The 21,289-nt window shown below is 43.3% G+C and overlaps 2 protein-coding genes and 1 long non-coding RNA gene across 3 annotated transcripts in view; all 3 read left to right on the top strand.

The window, feature by feature from the left end:
• The window catches only part of LOC148342255 (uncharacterized), a 34,297-nt gene extending 25,936 nt beyond the window's left edge, over positions 1 to 8,361 (top strand). The window contains exons 2-4 of the mRNA XM_088285523.1: positions 2,942 to 3,047; positions 3,139 to 3,435; positions 7,298 to 8,361. Coding sequence (XP_088141649.1) covers positions 2,942 to 3,047; positions 3,139 to 3,435; positions 7,298 to 8,136 — 1,242 coding nt within the window. The 3' untranslated portion in view covers positions 8,137 to 8,361. The remainder of the gene's footprint in view (positions 1 to 2,941; positions 3,048 to 3,138; positions 3,436 to 7,297) is intronic.
• LOC148342241 (uncharacterized) overlaps positions 1 to 21,289 on the top strand; it is a 230,223-nt gene that overhangs the window by 55,542 nt on the left and 153,392 nt on the right. The gene's annotated exons all lie outside the window — the stretch shown is intronic.
• On the top strand, positions 16,081 to 19,789 carry LOC148342254 (uncharacterized). The gene is made up of 3 exons (XR_015842006.1): positions 16,081 to 18,637; positions 18,856 to 19,036; positions 19,571 to 19,789. It is a non-coding gene; the product is annotated as an uncharacterized LOC148342254 (long non-coding RNA).

Raw genomic sequence — 21,289 nt, 5'->3', positions numbered from 1 at the left:
TAGTGCGCCTTTCGCCCGAAGTCAGCTGGGATCGGCTCCAGCACCCTCCCGCGACCCTGTTCAGGATAAACCGTGTGGATAATGACATGACATGACAAATATTTGTCATCGCATTAATATTTGCACAACAGAGTACTGAGCTTCGAGATCCTCACGATAATAGTTCTCGAAACTATATTTCTTATCAATGTAGGTTAGTTAAGGGATATTTTATTGACAATCTAATCTCAATCTACAAAGACAGAAAAACAATTGGTGGTGGGGGGCGCGAATCTTTTTCTTCTTGGTAGGGGCGGGCGTGAAATAATTGAGAGGCAATGCGAGTATATGCCGACATTATATTCATACAATCTTGCAGCCCGAGAGAACCACAGCATTGTTGCAAGTTCGGTCGGAGAAACGTAAACGTCCCACTGCTGTTCCAGCAGCGGCTTTTCGGGGCATAGGCGGAAGTGACGCGGGAGATGACGCGCTACTGTGGCGTTAATTTAGATATTTTGTTTATTTTTTTATCAACTGAATTAAAATATTATATAAAATATATATTAAAATAGAACAGCCAGGTGTAAAAAAACCCACTGAGGCAAAGAAATATATTTGGAAAATACGCGGTTAAAGCATGACGTCATAAGCAAGCGCGCAGCTTCCGAAGGACCTCGACCACATCCACCGACCCGTCCACACCGGAACAAAAGCAGTCCACCGCTAAATTCTTCTGATTTAGTGTGGTACTGACTGTAATTTTCTCATAGGATGTTCAGTGCTACTCTGAAGGACTACGACATAATTCATTAAGTCTTTGTGTCCCGATAACCTTATCTTCGCGCGTTGATGCTTTTCGGCGTAGTTAGCTTAGCTTGTTAGCTAGCTAGCCGCTAACAAAAAGAGGCACATGACTCATCGCCAAGCAGAGATCAAGTGCGGATTTTTGGGAATTATCATTTGAAAATGTGTGCAAGAACGACACCCAAGTACAAAGAGGAACTTTGTGGAATAAAAGAAGAGAACGAGCAACATCTTCAACTGCTGGACGAAGTTTGCAACCAGCCTCGTGTTGTGCCACTCAAAGCAGGTTTGTACACGTTTTACTCTCATTTGCTTTGTCAAGAACGACTTTCTATCGTTAAAAATATGCATCACAACATTAAGTTGTTTGGGGAAATGCGTCCAAGGTTATTGCCGCTTTATTTTTAAATATTGCCTTTTACTTGCAGGTCTGCTGAACATTTGTTTTTGCCAAATGAAATCAGTGCAGAAAATATATGCCAAAGAATAACCAATAGGGGGGGGTGAACGCCAGGTTGTTTTTTTTTAATAAAATTTTAACTGATTATTTAACATTTTACATTTTCTGGTATTTATATCTTGTTCAAGCAATTCCTTCCGGACGGAATTCTGCCTGACTCTAAAAAATGTGCACACTGGGGCGAAAACATCAATGGCGGTTGATCAATTTTAGTGGATAAAACACAAAATATTAAGTTTTTTAAAAAAAATCAAGCACGTAATGGTCTTATTTATTTATTAACTTTGTACTGGCTTCGTCGGGTGAGAGTCAATAAACCTCGGGTGGCCCTGCACTGTTTCGTGCACGTGTGCGTAGTTTCACCCCATCCAAACATTTAAAATACATTGAATGCATCCATCCAGGGTTGCACGGTTCTCATCAGTGATCAAGCGCATGCTGCAAGGAATGCATCTGCATCTTTGGCTTACTATGGTCTCAAAAAGGGAGAACGTCACAACCCCCTTTTCTACCAACAAGGCCAGGAACATTTAGTTCCTGGTCATAAAGTTCCTGTGTCCCAGATGGTTTGCATCTCCCCCGCAACTCATAGTTCCTTGTAATTTATGCAAATGACAATGTTGTGTTACTTTGTTACTCATTACTGACACTCTATGGCTGTTAAGCATCGTTGCAGTTCCAAAATAATTCAGTGAACTCTTAAAATATTTTGGTGTATCTTAGTCGAATTTGAATACATATTGGATAATTTTAAAATATACAGTCATTATTCAAATATGTCAACATGAAAGTCAGAGTGAAAGTGTTGTTGCTTAATGCTGATGTGTAGGGATTTTGACTGTTCAAACATAATGTTGTTTTAAAATTTATTTAAAAACAGAAATTTTATAAAAAATGAAAAGGGGAATGTTGGAATGTACTAGCAGGCTAAATGTAAATCATGCAATAAATAGCGATTCTGATGCCAGGGCCCCTTTAATTTTTTTAGGTATCCAGATTATCATGAAAGCAAAAAGTACCCACGATGAAACTATCCATAAATGCGAAATGAAATACTTGTAAACATATTTCGCTTGAAGGATTACTATTTTATCAATGACATTATGTTGCGATGGCCCCCAGTGGCCCCCCATTAATATCTTAGGGTCCCACAACAGGTGTTCCATCAGACGCACACAATAGCCTGTGTGTGCTAACTTCAGCTAGCTTCCAGAAACGTCTGTGACTATGTCAGGAATGAAATCGGGCATCAGCCGCAACGTGCTTCCTTTTTAAATGCTCGTTTATCACAGCTGTGCTGGTAGAAAAGGGAGGTTTAACATCGTAGGACGTAATTTTGTGAAATACCCCCATGGTCCGGTCCAAATCGGGGTCGCACGCATTGCTCCATATGCGGTAGGCACAAGTCAAGGTAGCACGGTAGAAACAATATAAGACAAAGTCGCCGCCTGAACTTTGACTTGACCAAACCAAATTTGTCTTTTTGTGTCCTGCAGACGTCAGACAAAATGATCTCTGTTCTGTGAAAGAGGAGCCAGATTTGACTCACATCAAAAAGGAGGAGGAGGAGGAGATCAACAAGTCACCAGTGAATGTTGTCCCTACAAAGACTGAAGATGAAAACAAGGATGAGAGTGAGGACAACAGAGGCGTGCTTCCTTTTTAAATGCTCGTTTATCACAGCTGTGCTGCTAGGAAAGGGAGGTTTACATCGTCGAACTTAATTTTGTGAAATGCCCCCATGGTCCGGTCCAAGTTGGGGTCGCACGCATTCCTCCGTGTGCGGCAGGCATAAGTCAAGGTAGCACGGTAGAAACAATATAAGACAAAGTCGCCGCATGAGCTTTGACTTGACCAAATTAAATGTGTGTTTGTCTTTTTGTGTCCTGCAGACGTCAGACAAAATGATCTCTGTTCTGTGAAAGAGGAGCCAGACTTGACTCACATCAAAAAGGAGGAGGAGGAGGAGGAGATCAACAAGTCACCAGTGAACGTTGTCCGTATAGAGACTGACGATGAAAACAAGGATGAGAGTGAGGACAAGAGAGGGGCGGAGCCTCCAAGCAACAGTTCAAGTCATCACGTGACAACAGAAGGTGATGAAGACCACTGGGGGCCATCACAAGCACAAAATGAGGACACATTATCAGGCGCTCGTGGCGATGATGATGATAATGAGCAAACTAAAGGTGAGAGGGCATGTCACACTGACTCATTATCTTCAAAGTTGTCTTTAAAACTGCACAAAAAAACACACAGTGGAGAAAAAACATTTTCCTGCTCAGTTTGTGGCAAGAGTTTCTCTCAAAAGTCAAGTTTAAAAACGCACACAAGAACACACACTGGAGAAAAACCTTTTTCTTGCTCAGTTTGTGGCAAGAGTTTCTCTCAAAAGTGGCATTTAACAAACCACACAAGAACACACAGTGGAGAAAAACCTTTTTCCTGCTTGGTTTGTGGAAGATACTTCTCTAGAAAGGCTAATTTACAAATTCACACAAAAACACACTGTGTTGAAAAACCTTTTTCATGCTCAGTTTGTGGCAAAAGCTTCTCTGATATGTCATGTTTGACAAGCCACACAAGAAAGCACACTGGAGAAAAACCTTTTTCCTGCTCAGTTTGTGGTAAAAGCTTCTCTGGAAAGTCACATTTACGAATCCACACAAGAAAACACACTGGAGAAAACCCTTTTTCTTGCTCAGTTTGTGGTAAAAGCTTCTCTCAAAACTCAACGTTAACAAGCCACACAAGAACACACAATGGAGAAAAACCTTTTTCCTGTTCAGTTTGTGGTAAAAGCTTCTCCCAAAATTCTCATTTAACAAGGCACGCAAGAACACACAGTGGAGAAAAACATTTTTTCCTGCTCGGTTTGCGGTAAATCTTTCTCTGTAAAGTCAAATTTACGAATCCACACAAGAACGCACAGTGGAGACAAGACATTCAGTTGCAGCGTTTGTGCTAAGAAATTTGCCACTAAACAGAGTGCTGAGAAACACGATTGTGCTGGTGAGAATTGCAGCGATCTGAAGCTTAAAAAAAGGACAAAAAAACTGAAGGAACCGACTCTTTGTGGTAAGATGTGATTTTGAATAAAATATAATAAACGGTATAAGAAACGGTGCTTATGAAATCGGTGCCTTCCACGATCATCAATAAAATCACTTGTTCCACTTGCTCAAGTGGCCTTCATTACGCTGTGAAAAGGTGAAAAACTGAACGAGAAGTTGAACTTTAAATAGAACAAGAAAGATAAATGCAAGTAGTCTAACTTTCTCTCAAAGATTTTGGAATGTCAAGAGTGTAGCTACACCGGTCCAGCGAAAAGGCCACGATTCAGACTGATGTCCAGATTTTCTTTTTTTATTTCTCTTCCTTTGATTGCTTTAGGAAATCACGTGACACAGTGAAAACTACAAATACATACACACCGAATGAGTCCTTGAGGCCAATGCAAACAATGTATATTAATAAACAAAGTAAAAATGAAGAAAGGCACAAATATCGTGTGCGCCTCCTGAACACAATGTATTTATCGCTCTGCTGATGCACGGTCCGTTCCTGCTTTCGTAAATCTTCCCGCTTCTTTTTTTTCGTCACCACGGAGGAGAGGATCCGCATTACGCAGTTCGTTGCTGCGCGTCTGAATTGCAAAAGTGAATCACCGTAATTTAATGAATACTGAAACGAATAATTAAATATTTAAGTACCTAAATAAATACCGAAATATTTTTTAACACTCTAACATTTACATAATAAAACAGCGACATATTTCAATTTAAAATTCACAACCACATCCTGAGTTAATTAAATTCATAATAAATATCGAAACATTTAAATAAATATTGAACGAATTTTGAAAGATAAAAAATAATGAATGAAATTTTAAGTATTAATTATTGCAATAAATAAATAAAATAATTGCACTCATATTTAAATGAACAAATATGTTGACAAATATTCAAGATTTAAATAACAATAATTAAAAAATATTGAAATAATTTTTATGTATTAAAAAAATTAATAAATATTGTAGTATTATATAAGCAAGCTTAAATAATTCCATGAAAATCGAATTAAATACTGATAGAGGTAAAGAATAGTAAAAGAAAAAAATACTTAAATAGTGACGTGCAAATAAATGAAAAACAACAGACAAATCCCGAATGAAAAATACAATTTATCAACATTTGACAAACGACAATGTGAAATGTTGATCTGAGAAATTTCTTTCTTGCGTATTCATATTCTTAAAGAACCTTAATTATTTTTTTCTTTTACTTTTTTAGTTACTTAAGAGCTCAATCCACGTGAAATATCCCCTTGGGAGATAAAAAAATATCTCATGCAAAAAATAAAGAGCGACTAATTGTTTTTGAGGACAATCAAGGCACCATAGCACTGGCGAAAAAGCCTGTAAAAAGGCAAAGGTGCAAATATGTTGACATAAAGAAACACTTTATCACGTCAGCTCCGGCACCCTACCGCGACCCAGTACAGGATAAGCGGTGTGGATAATGACATGGCATGACATTTGGAATACTGTCCAACCGACAACATGGTGGCAGATGTTTCAACAAAACCAGCAACAAAAGTTAAGTTTAATTCATCTGTCAAGTTCATGTTTGGGAACTAAAATGTTTGTTCATTTGCATACGGTTTAAATCTTAAGTTTATCCAATGTTTAGAAGAATATGACAATGATTTGCATCGCAAATGGTGACATCTGTCGGTGAGTTGATGACAGTGCCCCAAACGGCCAGCAGCCAATCATATCACAGCGGGGTGTGTCCTGTTCTTCCGCTTTCGTGCCGAACAGACTGCCGTTTTCAAGCAGGGGATCCATTCAGCGCTACTTTAAAAAACGACGCAATCTTTCATTCGTCTCGTCTAACAAATAGAAGCACAGAGATCAAGTGCGGATTTGTTGAGATTGTCAGGGGAGGGATTTCACTGGTCACCACACCATAGAGTCATGGTTTCAAATCAAAACCAAAAATATCTCTGAACATCTTACAAGCAAACAATGAAACAAAGAAATAAAATTATCACAAAATCACAAAACATGCATCTCTCATGCCATTCATATCCTCATAAGAAATAAAAACAACACAAAAACAGTACTGATGCATTCCGGGAGCCTCAACCAATCAGATGGCTGGTTAGAGAAATGTGAGTGGTGTGCTTTGGGCAGTGTGTTTTCATTTATTTTTTTGCAGTCTGTTGTCTAAACCTGTGATGTATCTTGCTTGCAATAACATGAATGATAAGACAGACTACAACATCGTGGACAGCTGCCATTTTGTCCAGCTTTCTCCTGCACCATCTCCAAACACCGTATTCACATAATATATATGTCACAGTCAATTTGAAGCAAAGCTGTCTCAGATTTTGGCCGGCACGGTGTGCTAACATGCACTCTGAAATACCTCAAGGGGAACATGCCCGATGGTCGAGTGAGTTGCTCAGTCCATATAATAGGCGTGTCGCATTACAAGGAGCCTCGTTTGTTTTGGGGAAGATTTAGGACTTTAAAGTGCGCCTGATGGTCGCGAAAATACGATACCCACGATGAAACTATCTCTAAATGCAAAAATAAATACTTGTAAACATATTTCACTTGAAGGATTTCTATTCTATCAATGACATTATGTTGCGATGGCCCCCAGTGGCCCCCATTAATAAGTTAGGGTCCCACAACAGGTGTTCCATCAGACGCACACAATAGCCTGTGTGTGCTAACTTCAGCTCGCTTCCAGAAACATCTGTGACTATGTCAGGAATGAAATCGGGCATCAGCCGCAAACGTGCTTCCTTTTTAAATACTCGTTTATCACTGTTGTGCTGCTAGGAAAGGGAGGTTTACATCGTAGGACGTAATTTTGTGAAATGCCCCCATGGTCCGGTCCAAATCGGGGTCGCACACATTGCACCGTGTGCGGCAGGAACAAGTCAAGGTAGCACGGTGGAAACAATATAAGACAAAGTCGCCGCATGAGCTTTGATTTGACCAAACAAAATGTGTGTTTGTCTTTTTGTGTCCTGCAGACGTCTGTGAAAACAATCTCCGTTCTGTGAAAGTGGAGCCAGACTTGACTCACATCAAAAAGGAGGAGGAGGAGGAGGAGGAGGAGATCAACAAGTCACCAGTGAACATTCTCCCCATAAAGACTGAAGATGAGAATGAGGACAAAAGAGGGGCGGAGCCTACAAGCAGCAGGTCAAGTCATCACGTGACAAAAGAAGTTGATGAAGACCACTGGGGGCCATCACAAGCACATAATAAGGACACATCATCAGACGCTCATGACGATGATGATGATGGGCAAGCTAAAGGTGAAAGGGCATGTCACACTGACTCATTCACTTCAAATCTGTTTTTAAAAGGGCACAGAAAAACACACAGTGGTGAAAAACCTTTTTCTTGCTCATTTTGTGGGAAATGCTTCTCTCAAAAGTCTAATTTAGTAAGGCACACAAGAACGCACAGTGGAGAAAAACCTTTTTCTTGCTCAGTGTGTGGCAAAAGCTTCTCTCAAAAGTTTCATTTAACAATCCACACAAGAATGCACAGTGGAGAAAAACCTTTTTCTTGCTCAGTTTGTGGCAAGAGTTTCTCTCAAAAGGGCCATTTAACAACCCACACAAGAACACACAGTGGAGAAAAACCCTTTTCCTGCTCAGTTTGTGGAAAATGCTTCCCTCAAAAGGCAAGGTTAATAGCACACACAAGAACACACAGTGGTGAAAAACCTTTTTCTTGCTCAGTTTGTGGTAAAAGCTTCTCCCAAAATTCTCATTTAACAAGGCACGCAAGAACACACAGTAGAGAAAAACCTTTTTCTGCTCAGTTTGGAGGAAAAGTTTCTCTCAAAAGTCACGATTAACAGAACACACAAGAATACACACTGCAAAAAACCCTTTTCCTGCTCAGTTTGTGGAAAGAGTTTCTATCGTAAGTCGCATTTAACGAGCCACACAAGAACACATAATGGAGACAAGCCATTCAGTTGCAGCGTTTGTGCTAAAAAATTATTTTCTAAAAAGGGTGCTGAGAGACACAATTGTGCTGGTGAGAATTTCAGCGATCCTTGAAGCTTAAAAAAAGACAACAAAAAACTGAAGGAACTGACTCTTTGTGGTACGATGTAAATGTGATTTTGAATAAAATATGATAAATTGAATTTTGCAAAGCTTTTTTATTGACACTAAGCCAATGTGATCAGTGCCAGAAGAACCAACGTGTCTGAGTGATAATTGTTTTTTTTGTTTGTTTTCATATCAAACATTATCACTGAAATTAATTACCTTTGCCTAGAACAACATTTGTTAACATTATGCTTTTCAGTTGTCTTTTTAATCGTAGTTAATGGAAAAGGTGTGAGAAGAAACTGTGCTGATGAAATCGATGCCTCCCACAATCATCAATAAAATCACTTGTTCCACTTGCTCAAGTTGCCTTCATTATCCATCCATCCATCCATTATCCGCCGCTTATCCGGGGTCGGGTCGCGGTGCAGCAGGGAAGCCCAGACTTCCCGCTCCCCAGCCACATCTTCCAGCTCTGCCGGAGGGATGCCCAGGCGTTCCCAGACCAGCCGGAGACGTAGTCTCTCCACCGTGTCCTGGGTCGTCCTCTGGGCCTCGTGCCGGTGGGACATGCCCGGAACACCTCACCAGGGAGGCACCCAGGAGGCATCCTAAACAGATGCCCGAGCCACCTCATCTGGCTCCTCTCTATGTGGAGGAACAGCGGCTCGACACTGAGTCCCTCCCGGATGGCCGAGCTTCTCACGGTCTCACCCTATCTCTAAGGTAGAGCCCAGACACCCTGCGGAGGAAACTCGTTCCGGCCGCTTGTATCCGAGATCTTGTTTTTTCGGTCGCGACCCACAGCTCGTGACCATAGGTGAGGGTAGGAACGAAGATCGACCGGTTAATCGAGAGCTTCGCCTTTTGGCTCAGCTCCCTCTTCACCACGACAGACCGATACAGCGTCCGCATCACAGCGGAGGCTGCACCCATCCGCCTGTCGATCTCTCGCTCCATCCTCCCCTCACTCGTAAACAAGACCCCAAGATACTTAAACTCCTCCACTTGGGGCAGAATCTCCTCCCCAACCTGGAGAGGGCATTACACCCTTTTCCGACTGAGAACCATGGTCTCAGATTTAGAGGCGCTGATCTTCATCCCAACCGCTTCACTCTCAGCTGCGAACCGCTCCAATGAAAGTCGGAGATCACGCCTTGACGAAGCCAACAGTACCACATATTCTGCAAAAAGCAGAGAGGAAATACTGCGGTCACCAAACCGAATCCCCTCATCGCCTCGACTGCGCCTAGAAATTCTGTCCATAAAAGTTATGAACCGAATCTGTGACATAGGGCAGCCTTGGCGGAGTCCAACCCTCACTGGAAACGAATCCGACTTACTGCCGGCAATGCGGACCAAACTCTGACATCGGTGGTACAGGGACCCAACTGCCCATATCAAGGGGCTCGGTACCCCGTACTCCCGAAGCACGCTCCACAGAACTCCCTGTGGGGCACGGTCGAACGCCTTCTCCAGGTCCACAAAACACATGTAGACTGGTTGGGAAAACTCCCATGCACCCTCAAGGACCCTGTAGAGAGTGTAGAGCTGGTTCACTGTTCCACGGCCAGGATGAAAACCGCACTGCTCCTCTTGGATCTGAGCTTCAACCTCCCGACGGACCCTCCTCTCCAGTACCCCAGAGTAGACCTTACCAGGGAGGCTGAGGAGTGTGATTCCTCTATAATTGGAACACACCCTCCGGTCCCCCTTCTTAAAAAGGGGGGCCGCCAATCCAGAGGCACTGTCCCCGATGTCCACACAATGTTGTAGAGGCGTGTCAACCATGACAGCCCCACAACATCCAGAGCCCTAAGGAACTCTGGGCGGATCTCATCCACCCCCGGGGCCTTTCCACCGAGGAGCTTGTTAACCACCTTGGTTACTTCAGCCCCTGAGATAGGTGAGTCCACCATGGAGTCTTCAGGCTCTGCTTCCTCAAAGGAAGGTGTGTCGGTAGAGTTGAGGAGGTCTTCGAACTATTCTCCCTCACAACGTCCTGAGTCGAGGTCAGCAGCACCCCATCTCCCCTATAAATAGTGTTGATGGTGCACTGCTTCCCTCTCCTGAGACGACGGATGATGGACCAGAATTTCTTCTGGAAGTCGTTTTACATGTCCTCACCTAACTCCTCCCACGCCCAAGTTTTTGCTTCGGCAACCACCGAAGCCGTATTCCGCTTGGCCAGTCGGCACCTGTCAGCTGCCTCCGGAGTCCACAGGCCAGAAAGGCCCGATAGGACTCTTTCTTCAGCCTGACAGCATCCCTTACCGCCGGTGTCCACCAGCAGGTTCGGAAGTTGCCGCCATGACAGGCACTGACCACCTTACGTCCACAGCTTCGATCGGCTGCCTCAACAATGGAGGCACGAAATATGGTCCACTCAGACTCAATGTCCTCTGCCTCACCCGGTACGTGGGCAAAGTTCTGTCGGAGGTGGGAGTTGAAACTCTTTATGACAGGGGATTCTCTCAAGCGTTCCCAGCGGACCCTCACAATACGTTTGGGTCTGCCGGGTCGGACCGGCATCTTCCCCCACCATCGGAGCCAACCCACCACCAGGTGGTGATCAGTTGACAGCTCCGCCCCCCTCTTCACCCGAGGGTCCAAAACATGCGGCCGCAAATCCAATGACACGACTTCAAAGTCGATCATCGAACTGCGTTCTAGGGTGTCCTGGTGCCAAGTGCACATATGAACACCCTTATGTTTGAACATGGTGTTTGTTATCGACAATTCATGACGAGCACAGAAGTCTAGTAACAGAACACCGCTCGGGTTCAGATTGGGGGAGCCATTCCTCCCAATCACACCCTTCCAGGTCTCACTGTCATTACCCACATGAGCATTGAAGTCCCCCAGCAGAACGAGGGAGTCTCCAGGGGGAACGCTCTCCAGCACACCCTCCAAAGACTCCAAAAAGGGTGGGTACTCTGAACTGCTGTTTGGTGCCTAAGCGCAAACAACAGTCAGCACCCGTCCCCCCACCTTGAGGCGGAGGGAGGCTACCCTCTCGTCCACCGGGGTGAACCCCAGTGTACAAACTTGAGTTTTCGGGTTTTTGAAGAAGATAGTAGGGTTTCAGGGATTCCCTTTACCCGAAGAGATAGTACATTTTAGCTTAGTTATTTTCTGGTAGAAGATACAGACTTAACTTTGCTATTTTGGAAGAGATAGTATAGAAATAGCTTTTGTTATTTCTAGAAGACGAAAATAGTTTATCTATTTTCACGAACAGAGAACTGATCCATCTGTGAGTGTGAATGTGTATTGTATGAATGTCCAACGTTTGAGAAATCTAAAACTGACCGAGGGTTGTGAGTAAAAACACCCAGGAATACCCGCTCCAACTTGGGAGTAGAAGCTTGGTATTCAACCCAAAGTCAGGCAATTTGAATTTTTCTCAACACTGAGGAACCATAACTAGACACCATAATAATTAAGACCGTCAGAAATGGCGGCAAAATTGACGAAGGAAATTAACTGTCCACTTTCCGAATTTGAAATAAAAGAAAAATGTCGGTTAGCTTCTCGTTTGTAGCTGTTCAGTGTGGTTTGTGGGCCCGTGTATACGTTTGTGTGTCTGTCTGTGTGTCAAAATGTCAGAAAGAGTGATAAAAGTGGTTGGAATTGTGCTAAAAGGATTGATGAAGTAGAAATAACATGGATTCAATGATTAGTAACTGTTCTGTTACGCAGTAAAAGTTGTGTTTGTTTCTGTGTGTCGGTGTTCTGAGACTGTTTGAAAATATTCAAATGCCTTTGGTGCTCTCTAGAGGAAATTACGGGTAACTACAACTAATGTGCCTTTTTTTTTTACAATGCGGAAGTGACGTGCCGTATTGCAAATAGACGACAACGACGCACGACGACGCACGTTTCTCTGCCGTCCTGAGAGATCGCACATATCTTTATTTCGAGGTTGCATCGCCGGTGCGTATAATTCGTGTTTAAAAGCGGATTTGTTGGGTTTGATGTATATTTGCCGGCTGTAATTTTCAAATGGCCCGTTAGCAGTGTTGTTTGTAGCTTGCTACTCACGAACATGAGAGTGGTTAAGATGGCGTCTAGGATGCTTATATACAGCATAATGTGATGTACAATTTGTTTATACATTTTGTAATTGTATTTCATTTCTGATTTTCACAGTTTTACCCTTTTGATTACCAGTAAACCTGCTTTGACAACAGCCACGTCTGCAGAGTCATTGATATAAGAAAGGTGTTCCTCGCTATAACGGCACAGTAAAACGGCGGCATCCACGCTGACGTGGCGACATCCACGCTGGTCCGACGGCATCTAGGCTGGACCCGGCGGTCATCCACGCGACTAAAGTGAATCTACGCTGACCACTACTACGCCTCGAGCAGCAAGGCATACAGCAGTGTTCCAGCATTCGTCACTTGGTCAACGCAAGCAACTATGGCCGACCAGAAGCAGATGGAGAAGGCGCCATCCGACAAATCAGCTACCTTCAAGACTCGTTCAGGGACGAGTTCAACTGATTCTGCTGCAGCCAAGGCAAAAGCTGAAGCAGCAAAGGCTCGTTTCAGCTTTGCAGAGAAAGAAGTGACTTGAAGACTAGAAAAAGCTAAACTGGAAGCGTCTATTGAGTTACTGCAACAAGAGCGAGATGTAGCTTCAGCCATAGCTGAAGCAGAGGTCTTAGAGGCAGCAGCTGCCTCTCAATTAGATGGACGAAGTAATCTATCTCCTTCCGAATCAGCAGATCGTACAAAACAGTGTCTTGACCCAAGCCGCATTCATAAAAAATGTTTCAGAGCCACCACAAAACAGTGAGACTCCACGACCTTGTAGTCAAAAACATAGTGTGCAAGTCGACAAAGAGAGCGACAAGACATATTTTCCTCAAATTCAGTCTTTCCCGAATTGCAGCTTTTCTCAGTACAATGCAACAAATAACTTCAGTCATCCTGCCGAACCTGAAAATACCAGTTGGTCCCACCAGGTGTCAGCATCTTCTCATCATAATGTTACACCTTACCAACAGCACATAGATAATAATGGTGTTTATGTAAATGACTTTGTTAGGTATTTTGCCCGTAGAGAAATTGTGGCCACAGGACTGCTCCAGTTTAATGATAAGCCTCAAAGTTTCAGAGCATGGAAACGCTCATTCAATAACGCTATCAGAGGATTGGAATTAACTGCAAGTGAAGAGATGGACTTGATGTTAAAGTGGCTTGGTAAAGAATCTGCTGAGCACGCTGAGTGAATCAGAGCCATATACATAAACAGTCCTGCTGCTGGCTTAGCAATGATTTGGAATAGGCTAGAGCAATGTTATGTCTCAGCAGAAGCAATTGAGGACGCGCTATTCAAAAGGATGGACACGTTCTCCAAAATCACAAACATAGACAGTGTCAAGCTAAGAAAATTTAGCGATTTGCTGATGGAAATGCAATGCGCAAAAGATGAAGGAGACCTTCCGGGCCTCTCATTCCTGGACACAGCCAGAGGAGTAAATCCCCTTGTTCAAAAGCTTCCATTTAACTTGCAGGAAAGGTGGATATCAGTTGGGGCCAACTACAAAACCAAATATTGTGTTCATTACCCACCATTTAACATTTTTGAAGACTTTGTGACACAAGAAGCAAATGCTAGAAACGACCCAAGCTTTCAGTTTGCTTCTCCTTCTGATTCTCTTCTCAAGACAGAAAAGGCACCTGGGAGAGCATATAAACAAGGGGAAATATCCGTGCACAAAACCGAAGTAGTACCAGGCTCTGACTCAGACACACAAGCAAACGCAGACAGGAGAATGGCCAATGATAAACTTTGTCCTTTACACAGAAAGAATCATCCTCTAAGCAAATGTAGAACATTTCGGATGAAGCCACTACATGAGAGAAAAACGTTCCTGAAGGAGAACCACATCTGCTACAAATGCTGCAACTCTTCCAAGCATATGGCTAAAGACTGTATGGTGCAAGTACAATGTTCTGAGTGTGATAGCAATAAACATTGTGCTGCTCTTCACCCAAGCCCAGCTCCATGGCAGAAAGAGGCTGAAACGGCATCAGAGCATGGCGGGGAGCCGGTTGCCACAGAGTCAACTTCCGCAGAGCCTGACGTGATAGCCTCCAAATGCACTCAGGTTTGTGGTAAGAGCCAGTCAGGTAGATCATGCTCTAAAATCTGCCTTGTGAAAGTGTACCCTGCAGGCTGTCCTAGCAAAGCAGTACGGCTTTATGCCATTCACGATGAACAAAGTAATAGATCATTAGTTCGCTCAGAGTTTTTTGAGTTGTTCAAATGATTTGGGTCCAAGCTTTCCCTACTCACTACGTACCTGCTCAGGTGTCAAAGACACAATGGGTAGGAGAGCCACTGGCTATGTAGTGGAGGCTTTAGATGGTACAGTCCACATCCCACTCCCAAGCCTCATCGAATGCAAAGATATCCCGAATGATAGGGATGAAATACCAACTCCAAATGCAGCAAAGCATCACAGTCACCTAAAATCTGTGGCTCATCTCATTCCCGAACTAGACTCCAATGCACAAATTCTAATGCTCCTTGGACGGGACGTAGTAAGAGTACAAAAAGTCCGCAAACAGATAAGTGGCCCTCACAACGCACCCTATGCGCAAAAATTAGATCTTGGATGGGTCATAGTAGGAAAAGTGTGTCTGGGAGGCGTGCACAAAACATTGGCAGTGAAGACTCTCTTTACTAGTGCGACAGAAAAAGGCCGACCGACAATGTTTGAGCCATGTCCAAACGTGTACCATGTAAAAGAGAAGCATTGTGACTTACAAGTTCCCTTTAACAGCCAGCTTGAATACAGCACGGCATGTGAACCTGACCATTTAGGATGCAACGTCTTCAGACAAACGAGGTTTGACAACCATATCTCACACTCCATTAAAGACAAAGCCTTTCTAAAAACGATGGAGGAAGGCCTAGCAAAGGACAAAGACAGCAACTGGACTGCTCCATTGCCGTTCAAGTCATCACGTCCGAAACTGCCCAACAACCGATCACAAGCACTCACCCGCCTTATGTCACCGCCAAGCATGAAGGTGTGTCATTAAACGACGTGTTGTTAACAGGACCAGACCTTAACAACTCACTGCTGGGAGTATTGATGCGCTTCAGAAGGGAAAGAGTTGCATTTACAGCGGACATTGAACAAATGTTTTACTGCTTCAGAGTTCGAGAGGAAGACAAGAACTACTTGCGCTTTTTGTGGTTCCGCGACAATGATCTGTCGAAAGACATTACAGAGTATCGAATGACCGTTCATGTCTTTGGGAACACACCTTCTCCAGCAGTCGCCATTTACGGCTTACACCAGTCTGTCCTACAGTGTGAGCCAGAGTGCGATCCAGACGTTAGACAGTTCATCACTCGCGACTTTTACGTGGACGACGGGCTCAAATCCCTACCAACTGTAGAAAAGGCTGTGTCACTTTTACAAAGAACCCGTGACACACTTGCAAAATCGAACCTAAGATTGCATAAAATTGCAACAAACAGAAAGGAAGTTTTGGAAGCTTTCCCATCTAAAGACCATGCGAAAGATCTGAAAGACTAAGACTTTGAAGCCGACTCTGTTCCCATGCAGCGTAGTCTAGGCATTCTTTGGGACATTAAGAGGGATTGTTTCACCCTCAGAACATCAGATGAGACTAAGCCCTTTACAAGGCGTGGAGTTTTATCAACATTAAACAGCCTTTATGATCCATTAGGCTTCGTAGCGCCAGTCACTATTCAGGGAAAGTACATCCTCTGTGAGCTCACTGTTGAAAATGGCGATTGGGATGCTCCACTGCCGCCGGAAATGGAAGAAATTTGGTCACTTTGGAAAGACTCACTTAAACAGTTGGCAGAACTGTCTATCCCAAGAGTGTATACAGACGTTTCCCCCTCTAGTGCTCTAAAAAATGAGCTGTGTGTTTTCTCCGACGCATCTACCATGGCAATTGCAGCAGTAGCCTATCTAAAAGTTACAGATGCTCAGGGAGACTGTCATGTTGGCTTTGTTATGGGCAAATCAAAGTTAGCACCACGCCCAGATCGGACCATACCAAGATTGGAACTTAGTGCTGCTGTGTTAGCAGTACAGCTCGCAGATCTAATTTCAGATGAACTTGACCTTGAGTTAGACAACACTACATTTTACTCGGACAGTAAAGTTGTCTTGGGTTATATTTACAATGAGAGACGTAGATTTTATGTCTATGTTAGCAACCGTGTCAACAGAATCCGCAGGTCATCCCAGCCAAGTCAGTGGCGTTACATAGTCAGTAGTCAGAACCCCGCAGATCACGCTACTCGTCCAGTTGCTGTGTATCAACTGCCTCTTACTAACTGGCTCACTGGCTCAGACATTCTGTTCCAGAGTCAAAAACCTGATAATGACACTCATGACCTTGTTGAGCCTAACACTGATGTAGAAGTCAGACCTAAAGTGTCCACACTTAAAACCATTGCCAGCACTAAACAACTTGGCTCTCACAGGTTTTCAAAGTTTTCCACTTGGAAATCTCTCATTCGTGCACTCGCTCGTCTCTTGCACATAAGTCACAATTTCAACTCATCCTCTTGTGGGCCTAAACAGTGCCGTGGCTGGCACTACTGTAAAACAGGGCCCACTCTAACTGAGCTTAATCAAGCCCAAAATGTTGCCATCCGAGCAGTGCAACAGGACATGTATGCAGAAGAGATCAAGTGTATACATAGACGAGACAAACTTTCTAAAACCAGTCCTTTAAAGAACTTGGATCCCTGCTTGGATACAAATGGACTCCTCCGTGTAGGCGGTCGCATTACTAACGCAAGCATCAACGGAAACGAAAAGAACCCCATCATCATTCCTGGTCACCATCATATTTCAACGCTTCTCATTAGACACTACCATGAACAACCTCGTCACCAAGGTCGTTTGTTCACAGAAGGAGCGGTACGTGCTGCAGGATGGTGGATTGTTGGAGGCAAGAGGAAGGTCAGCACAATCATCTTCCATTGTGTCACTTGCAAACGCCTCAGAGCTCCTCTAAGTACACAGAAAATGGCTAACCTCCCTCCAGACCGTATCTCAACTGACCCTCCATTCACAAACGTGGGCTTAGATGTGTTTGGCCCATGGTTTGTTTCTAAGACGAGAACCCGAGGACACCTTATCCAAAACAAAAGGTGGGCCGTCATATTCACATGCTTAAGTATAAGAGCAGTCCACATTGAAGTGGTGGAGTCACTAGACACAGCAAGTTTTGTAAATGCACTTCGACGGTTTTTGGCTATTAGAGGATCTGTAAAAACCATTCGCTCTGATCGGGGCACAAACTTTGTCAGTGCATGCAAAGAACTCAAAATCCCCTTGAACATGGACAATGCAACTGTACAAGCTTACTTGAAAGAACAAGACTGTACATGGATCTTTAATCCACCTCATGCTTCCCATTTTGGTGGGTCGTGGGAAAGGATGATCGGTCTTGCGCGGAGAATATTGGACACTATGTTCTTCCAACTCAAGAACACTAAACTCACTCACGAGGTTCTTGTCACCTTTATGGCAGAGGTGTCAGCCATTATAAACGCAAGGCCCATTGTTCCCGTGTCAGCTGACCCGAGTGACCCACTCATTCTGACTCCGGCTACCTTGCTCACTCAGAAAGGAACCTCTCTTCAAGCACCAGCAGGCAACTTCGGTGTCGGACCTCTACAAGTGTCAGTGGCGCCAGCTCCAACACCTGTCAAACACCTTTTGGGACAAATGGAAGAGGGAGTATTTGCCTACACTACAGCCACGCCGTAAGTGGCAGTCTGCCCAACCTAACATTTCCCCAGGGAGTACAGTTGTGCTCAAGGACAGTCGTATGCCTAGGAACGAATGGCCTCTTGGACTCATAACACAGGTGTTTCCTTCAAAAGATGGTAAAGTCCGGACAGTAGAGGTTAAAGTCGCTAAGACAGATGGGACTAAAGTGTTTACTAGACCTATCTCTGAAGTTGTTGTGTTGATTGCGTCTTAACATGTATAAGGTTATTTAGTGGCGTCATATCACGCCAGACGGGGAGTGTTCTGTTACGCAGTAAAAGTTGTGTTTGTTTCTGTGTGTCGGTGTTCTGAGACTGTTTGAACATATTCAAATGCCTTTGATGCTCTCTAGAGGAAATTACGGGTAACTACAACTAATGTGCCTTTTTTTTTTACAATGCGGAAGTGACGTGTCGTATTGCACATAGACGACAACGACGCACGACGACGCACGTTTCTCTGCCGTCCTGAGAGATCGCACATATCTTTATTTCGAGGTTGCATCGCCGGTGCGTATAATTCATTTGTGTTTAAGAGCGGAATTGTTTGGTTTGATGTCTATTTGCCGGCTGTAATTTTCAAATTGGCCGTAGCAGTGTTGTTAGTAGCTTGCTACTCACGAACATGAGAGTGGTTAAGATGGCGTCTAGAACGCTTATATACAGCATAATGTGAGATACAATTTGTTTATACATTTTGTAATTGCATTTATTTCTGATTTTCACAGTTTTACCCTTTTGAGTATCAGTAAACCTGCTTTGACAACAGCCACGTCTGCAGAGTCATTGATATAAGAAAGGTGTTCCTCGCTATAACGGCACACAGACATTATATTCATGCAGCCCGAGTGAACCACAGCATTGTTGCAAGTTCGGTCGGAGAAACGAAACCTCCCACTGCTGGAGCAGGTAAGGCTTCTCGGGGCATAGGCGGAAGTGACGTAAGAGCTGACTCGCCAATGTGGCGTTAATTTAGTTATTTTGTTAAAAAGAAATCACAACCGAATTATAATATTATTTGAAATATATATCAAAATAGAAGAGCCTGCGGTAAAAGCAAACACAGAGGCAAAGAAATAAATTTGAAAAATACGTGTTTAAATCATGACGTCATAAGCAAGCGCGCAGCTTCCGAAGGACCTCGACCACATCCACCGACCCGTCCACACCGGAACAAAAAATCCCACCGCTAAATTCTTCTGATTTAGTGTGGAACTGACTGTAATTTTCTCAAAGGATGTCCGGTGCTACTCTAAAGGACTACGACATAATTCATTAAGTCTTTGTGTCCCGATAACCTCATCTTCGCGCGTTGATGCTTTTCGGCGTAGTTAGCTTAGCTTGTTAGCTAGCTAGCCGCTAACGAAAAGAGGCACATGACTCATCGCCAAGCAGAGATCAAGTGTGGATTTTTTGGAATTATCATTTGAAAATGTGTGCAAGAACGACACCCAAGTACGAAGAGGAACTTTGTGGAATAAAAGAAGAGAACGAGCAACATCTTCAACTGCTGGGTGAAGGTTGCAACCAGCCTCGTGTTGTGCCACTCAAAGCAGGTTTGTCCACGTCTTACTCTCATTTGCTTTGTAAAGAACGACTTTCTATCATTAAAAATGTGCATCACAACATTAAGTTGTTTGGGGAAATGCGTCCAAGGTTATTGCCGCCTTATTTTTAAATACTGCCTTTTACTTGCAGGTCTGCTGAACATTTATTTTTGCCAAATGAAATCAGTGCAGAAAATAAATGCCAAAGAATAACCAATAGTGGGGGTGAACTCCGTGTTTTTTCCCAGTTTAACATTTGAACTGATTGTTTCACATTTTACATTTTCTGGGTTTTATATCTTGTTCAAGCAATTCCTTACGGAAGGAATTCTGCCTGACTCTAAAAAATCTGCACACTGGGGCGAAAACATCAATGGCGGTTGATCAATTTTAGTGGATAAAACAAAATATTAAGTTGTTTTTTTTTTAAAAATCAAGTACGTATCGGTCTTTTTTATTTATGAACTTTGTACTGGCTTCGTCGGGTGAGAGTCAATGAACCTCGGGTGGCCCTGCACAGTTTTGTGCACATGTGCGTAGTTTAACCCCATCCAAACATTTAAAATACATTGAATGCATCCACCCAGGGTTGCACGGATCTCATCGGTGAACAAGCGCATGCTGCAAGGAATGCATCTGCATCTTTGGCTTACAATGGGCTTAAAAAGGGAGTACGTCACAAACCCCTTTTCCACCAACAAGTCCAGGAACCTTTAGTTCCTGGTAATAAAGTTCCTGTGGCTCAGGTGGTTTGCATCTCATAGTTCCTGGTAATTTATCCAAATCACAATGATGATGTATCAGTGGGAGGTCTTGTGTTACTTTGTTACTCATTACTGACACCCTTTGGCTGTTAAGCATCATTGCGGTTACAAAATAATTCAGTGAACTCATAATATTTTGGTGTATCTTCGTCAAATTAGAATACATATTGGATAACTTTAAAATATACAGTCATTACTCAAATATGTCAACATGAAAGTCAGAGTGAAAGTGTTGTTGCTTAATGCTTATGTGTAAGAACTTTTACTCTTCAAACGTAATTTTGTTTTAAAATTTATTTCAAAACAGAAATTTTATAAAAATAAAAAGGGTAATGTCGGAACTTACTCGCAGGATAAATGTCATTTTGGGTAAAAAAAAAACAAACGTAAATCATACAATAAATAGCGACTCTGATGCCAGGGCCCCTTTAATTCTTTTAGGGATCCAGAATATAATGGAAGCAAAAAGTACCCACGATGAAACTATCCATAAATGCAAAATGAAATACTTGAAAACATATTTCGCTTGAAGGATTCCTATTTTATCAATGACATTATGCTGCGATGGCCCCCATCAATAAGTTAGGGTCCAGCAACAGGTGTTCCATCAGACGCACACAATAGCCTGTGTGTGCTAACTTCAGCTCGCTTCCAGAAACGTCTGTGACCATGTCAGGAATGAAATCGGGCATCAAAAGGGAGGTTTACATCGTAGGACGTAATTTTGTGAAATGCCCCCATGGTCCGGTCCAAGTTGGGGTCGCACGCATTGCTCCGTGTGCGGCGGGCACAAGTCAAGGTAGCACGGTAGAAACAATATAAGACAGAGTCGCCGCCTGAGCTTTGACTTG

This window comes from Idiotropiscis lumnitzeri, chromosome 2, assembly GCF_059441095.1.
Source record: "Idiotropiscis lumnitzeri isolate Australia: NSW breed Sydney's pygmy pipehorse chromosome 2, RoL_Ilum_1.0, whole genome shotgun sequence".
Taxonomy (NCBI): Eukaryota; Metazoa; Chordata; class Actinopteri; order Syngnathiformes; family Syngnathidae; genus Idiotropiscis; species Idiotropiscis lumnitzeri.
The sequence above is the reverse complement of the archived record's forward strand: the minus strand, read 5'-3'. Positions and strand labels throughout refer to the sequence as shown.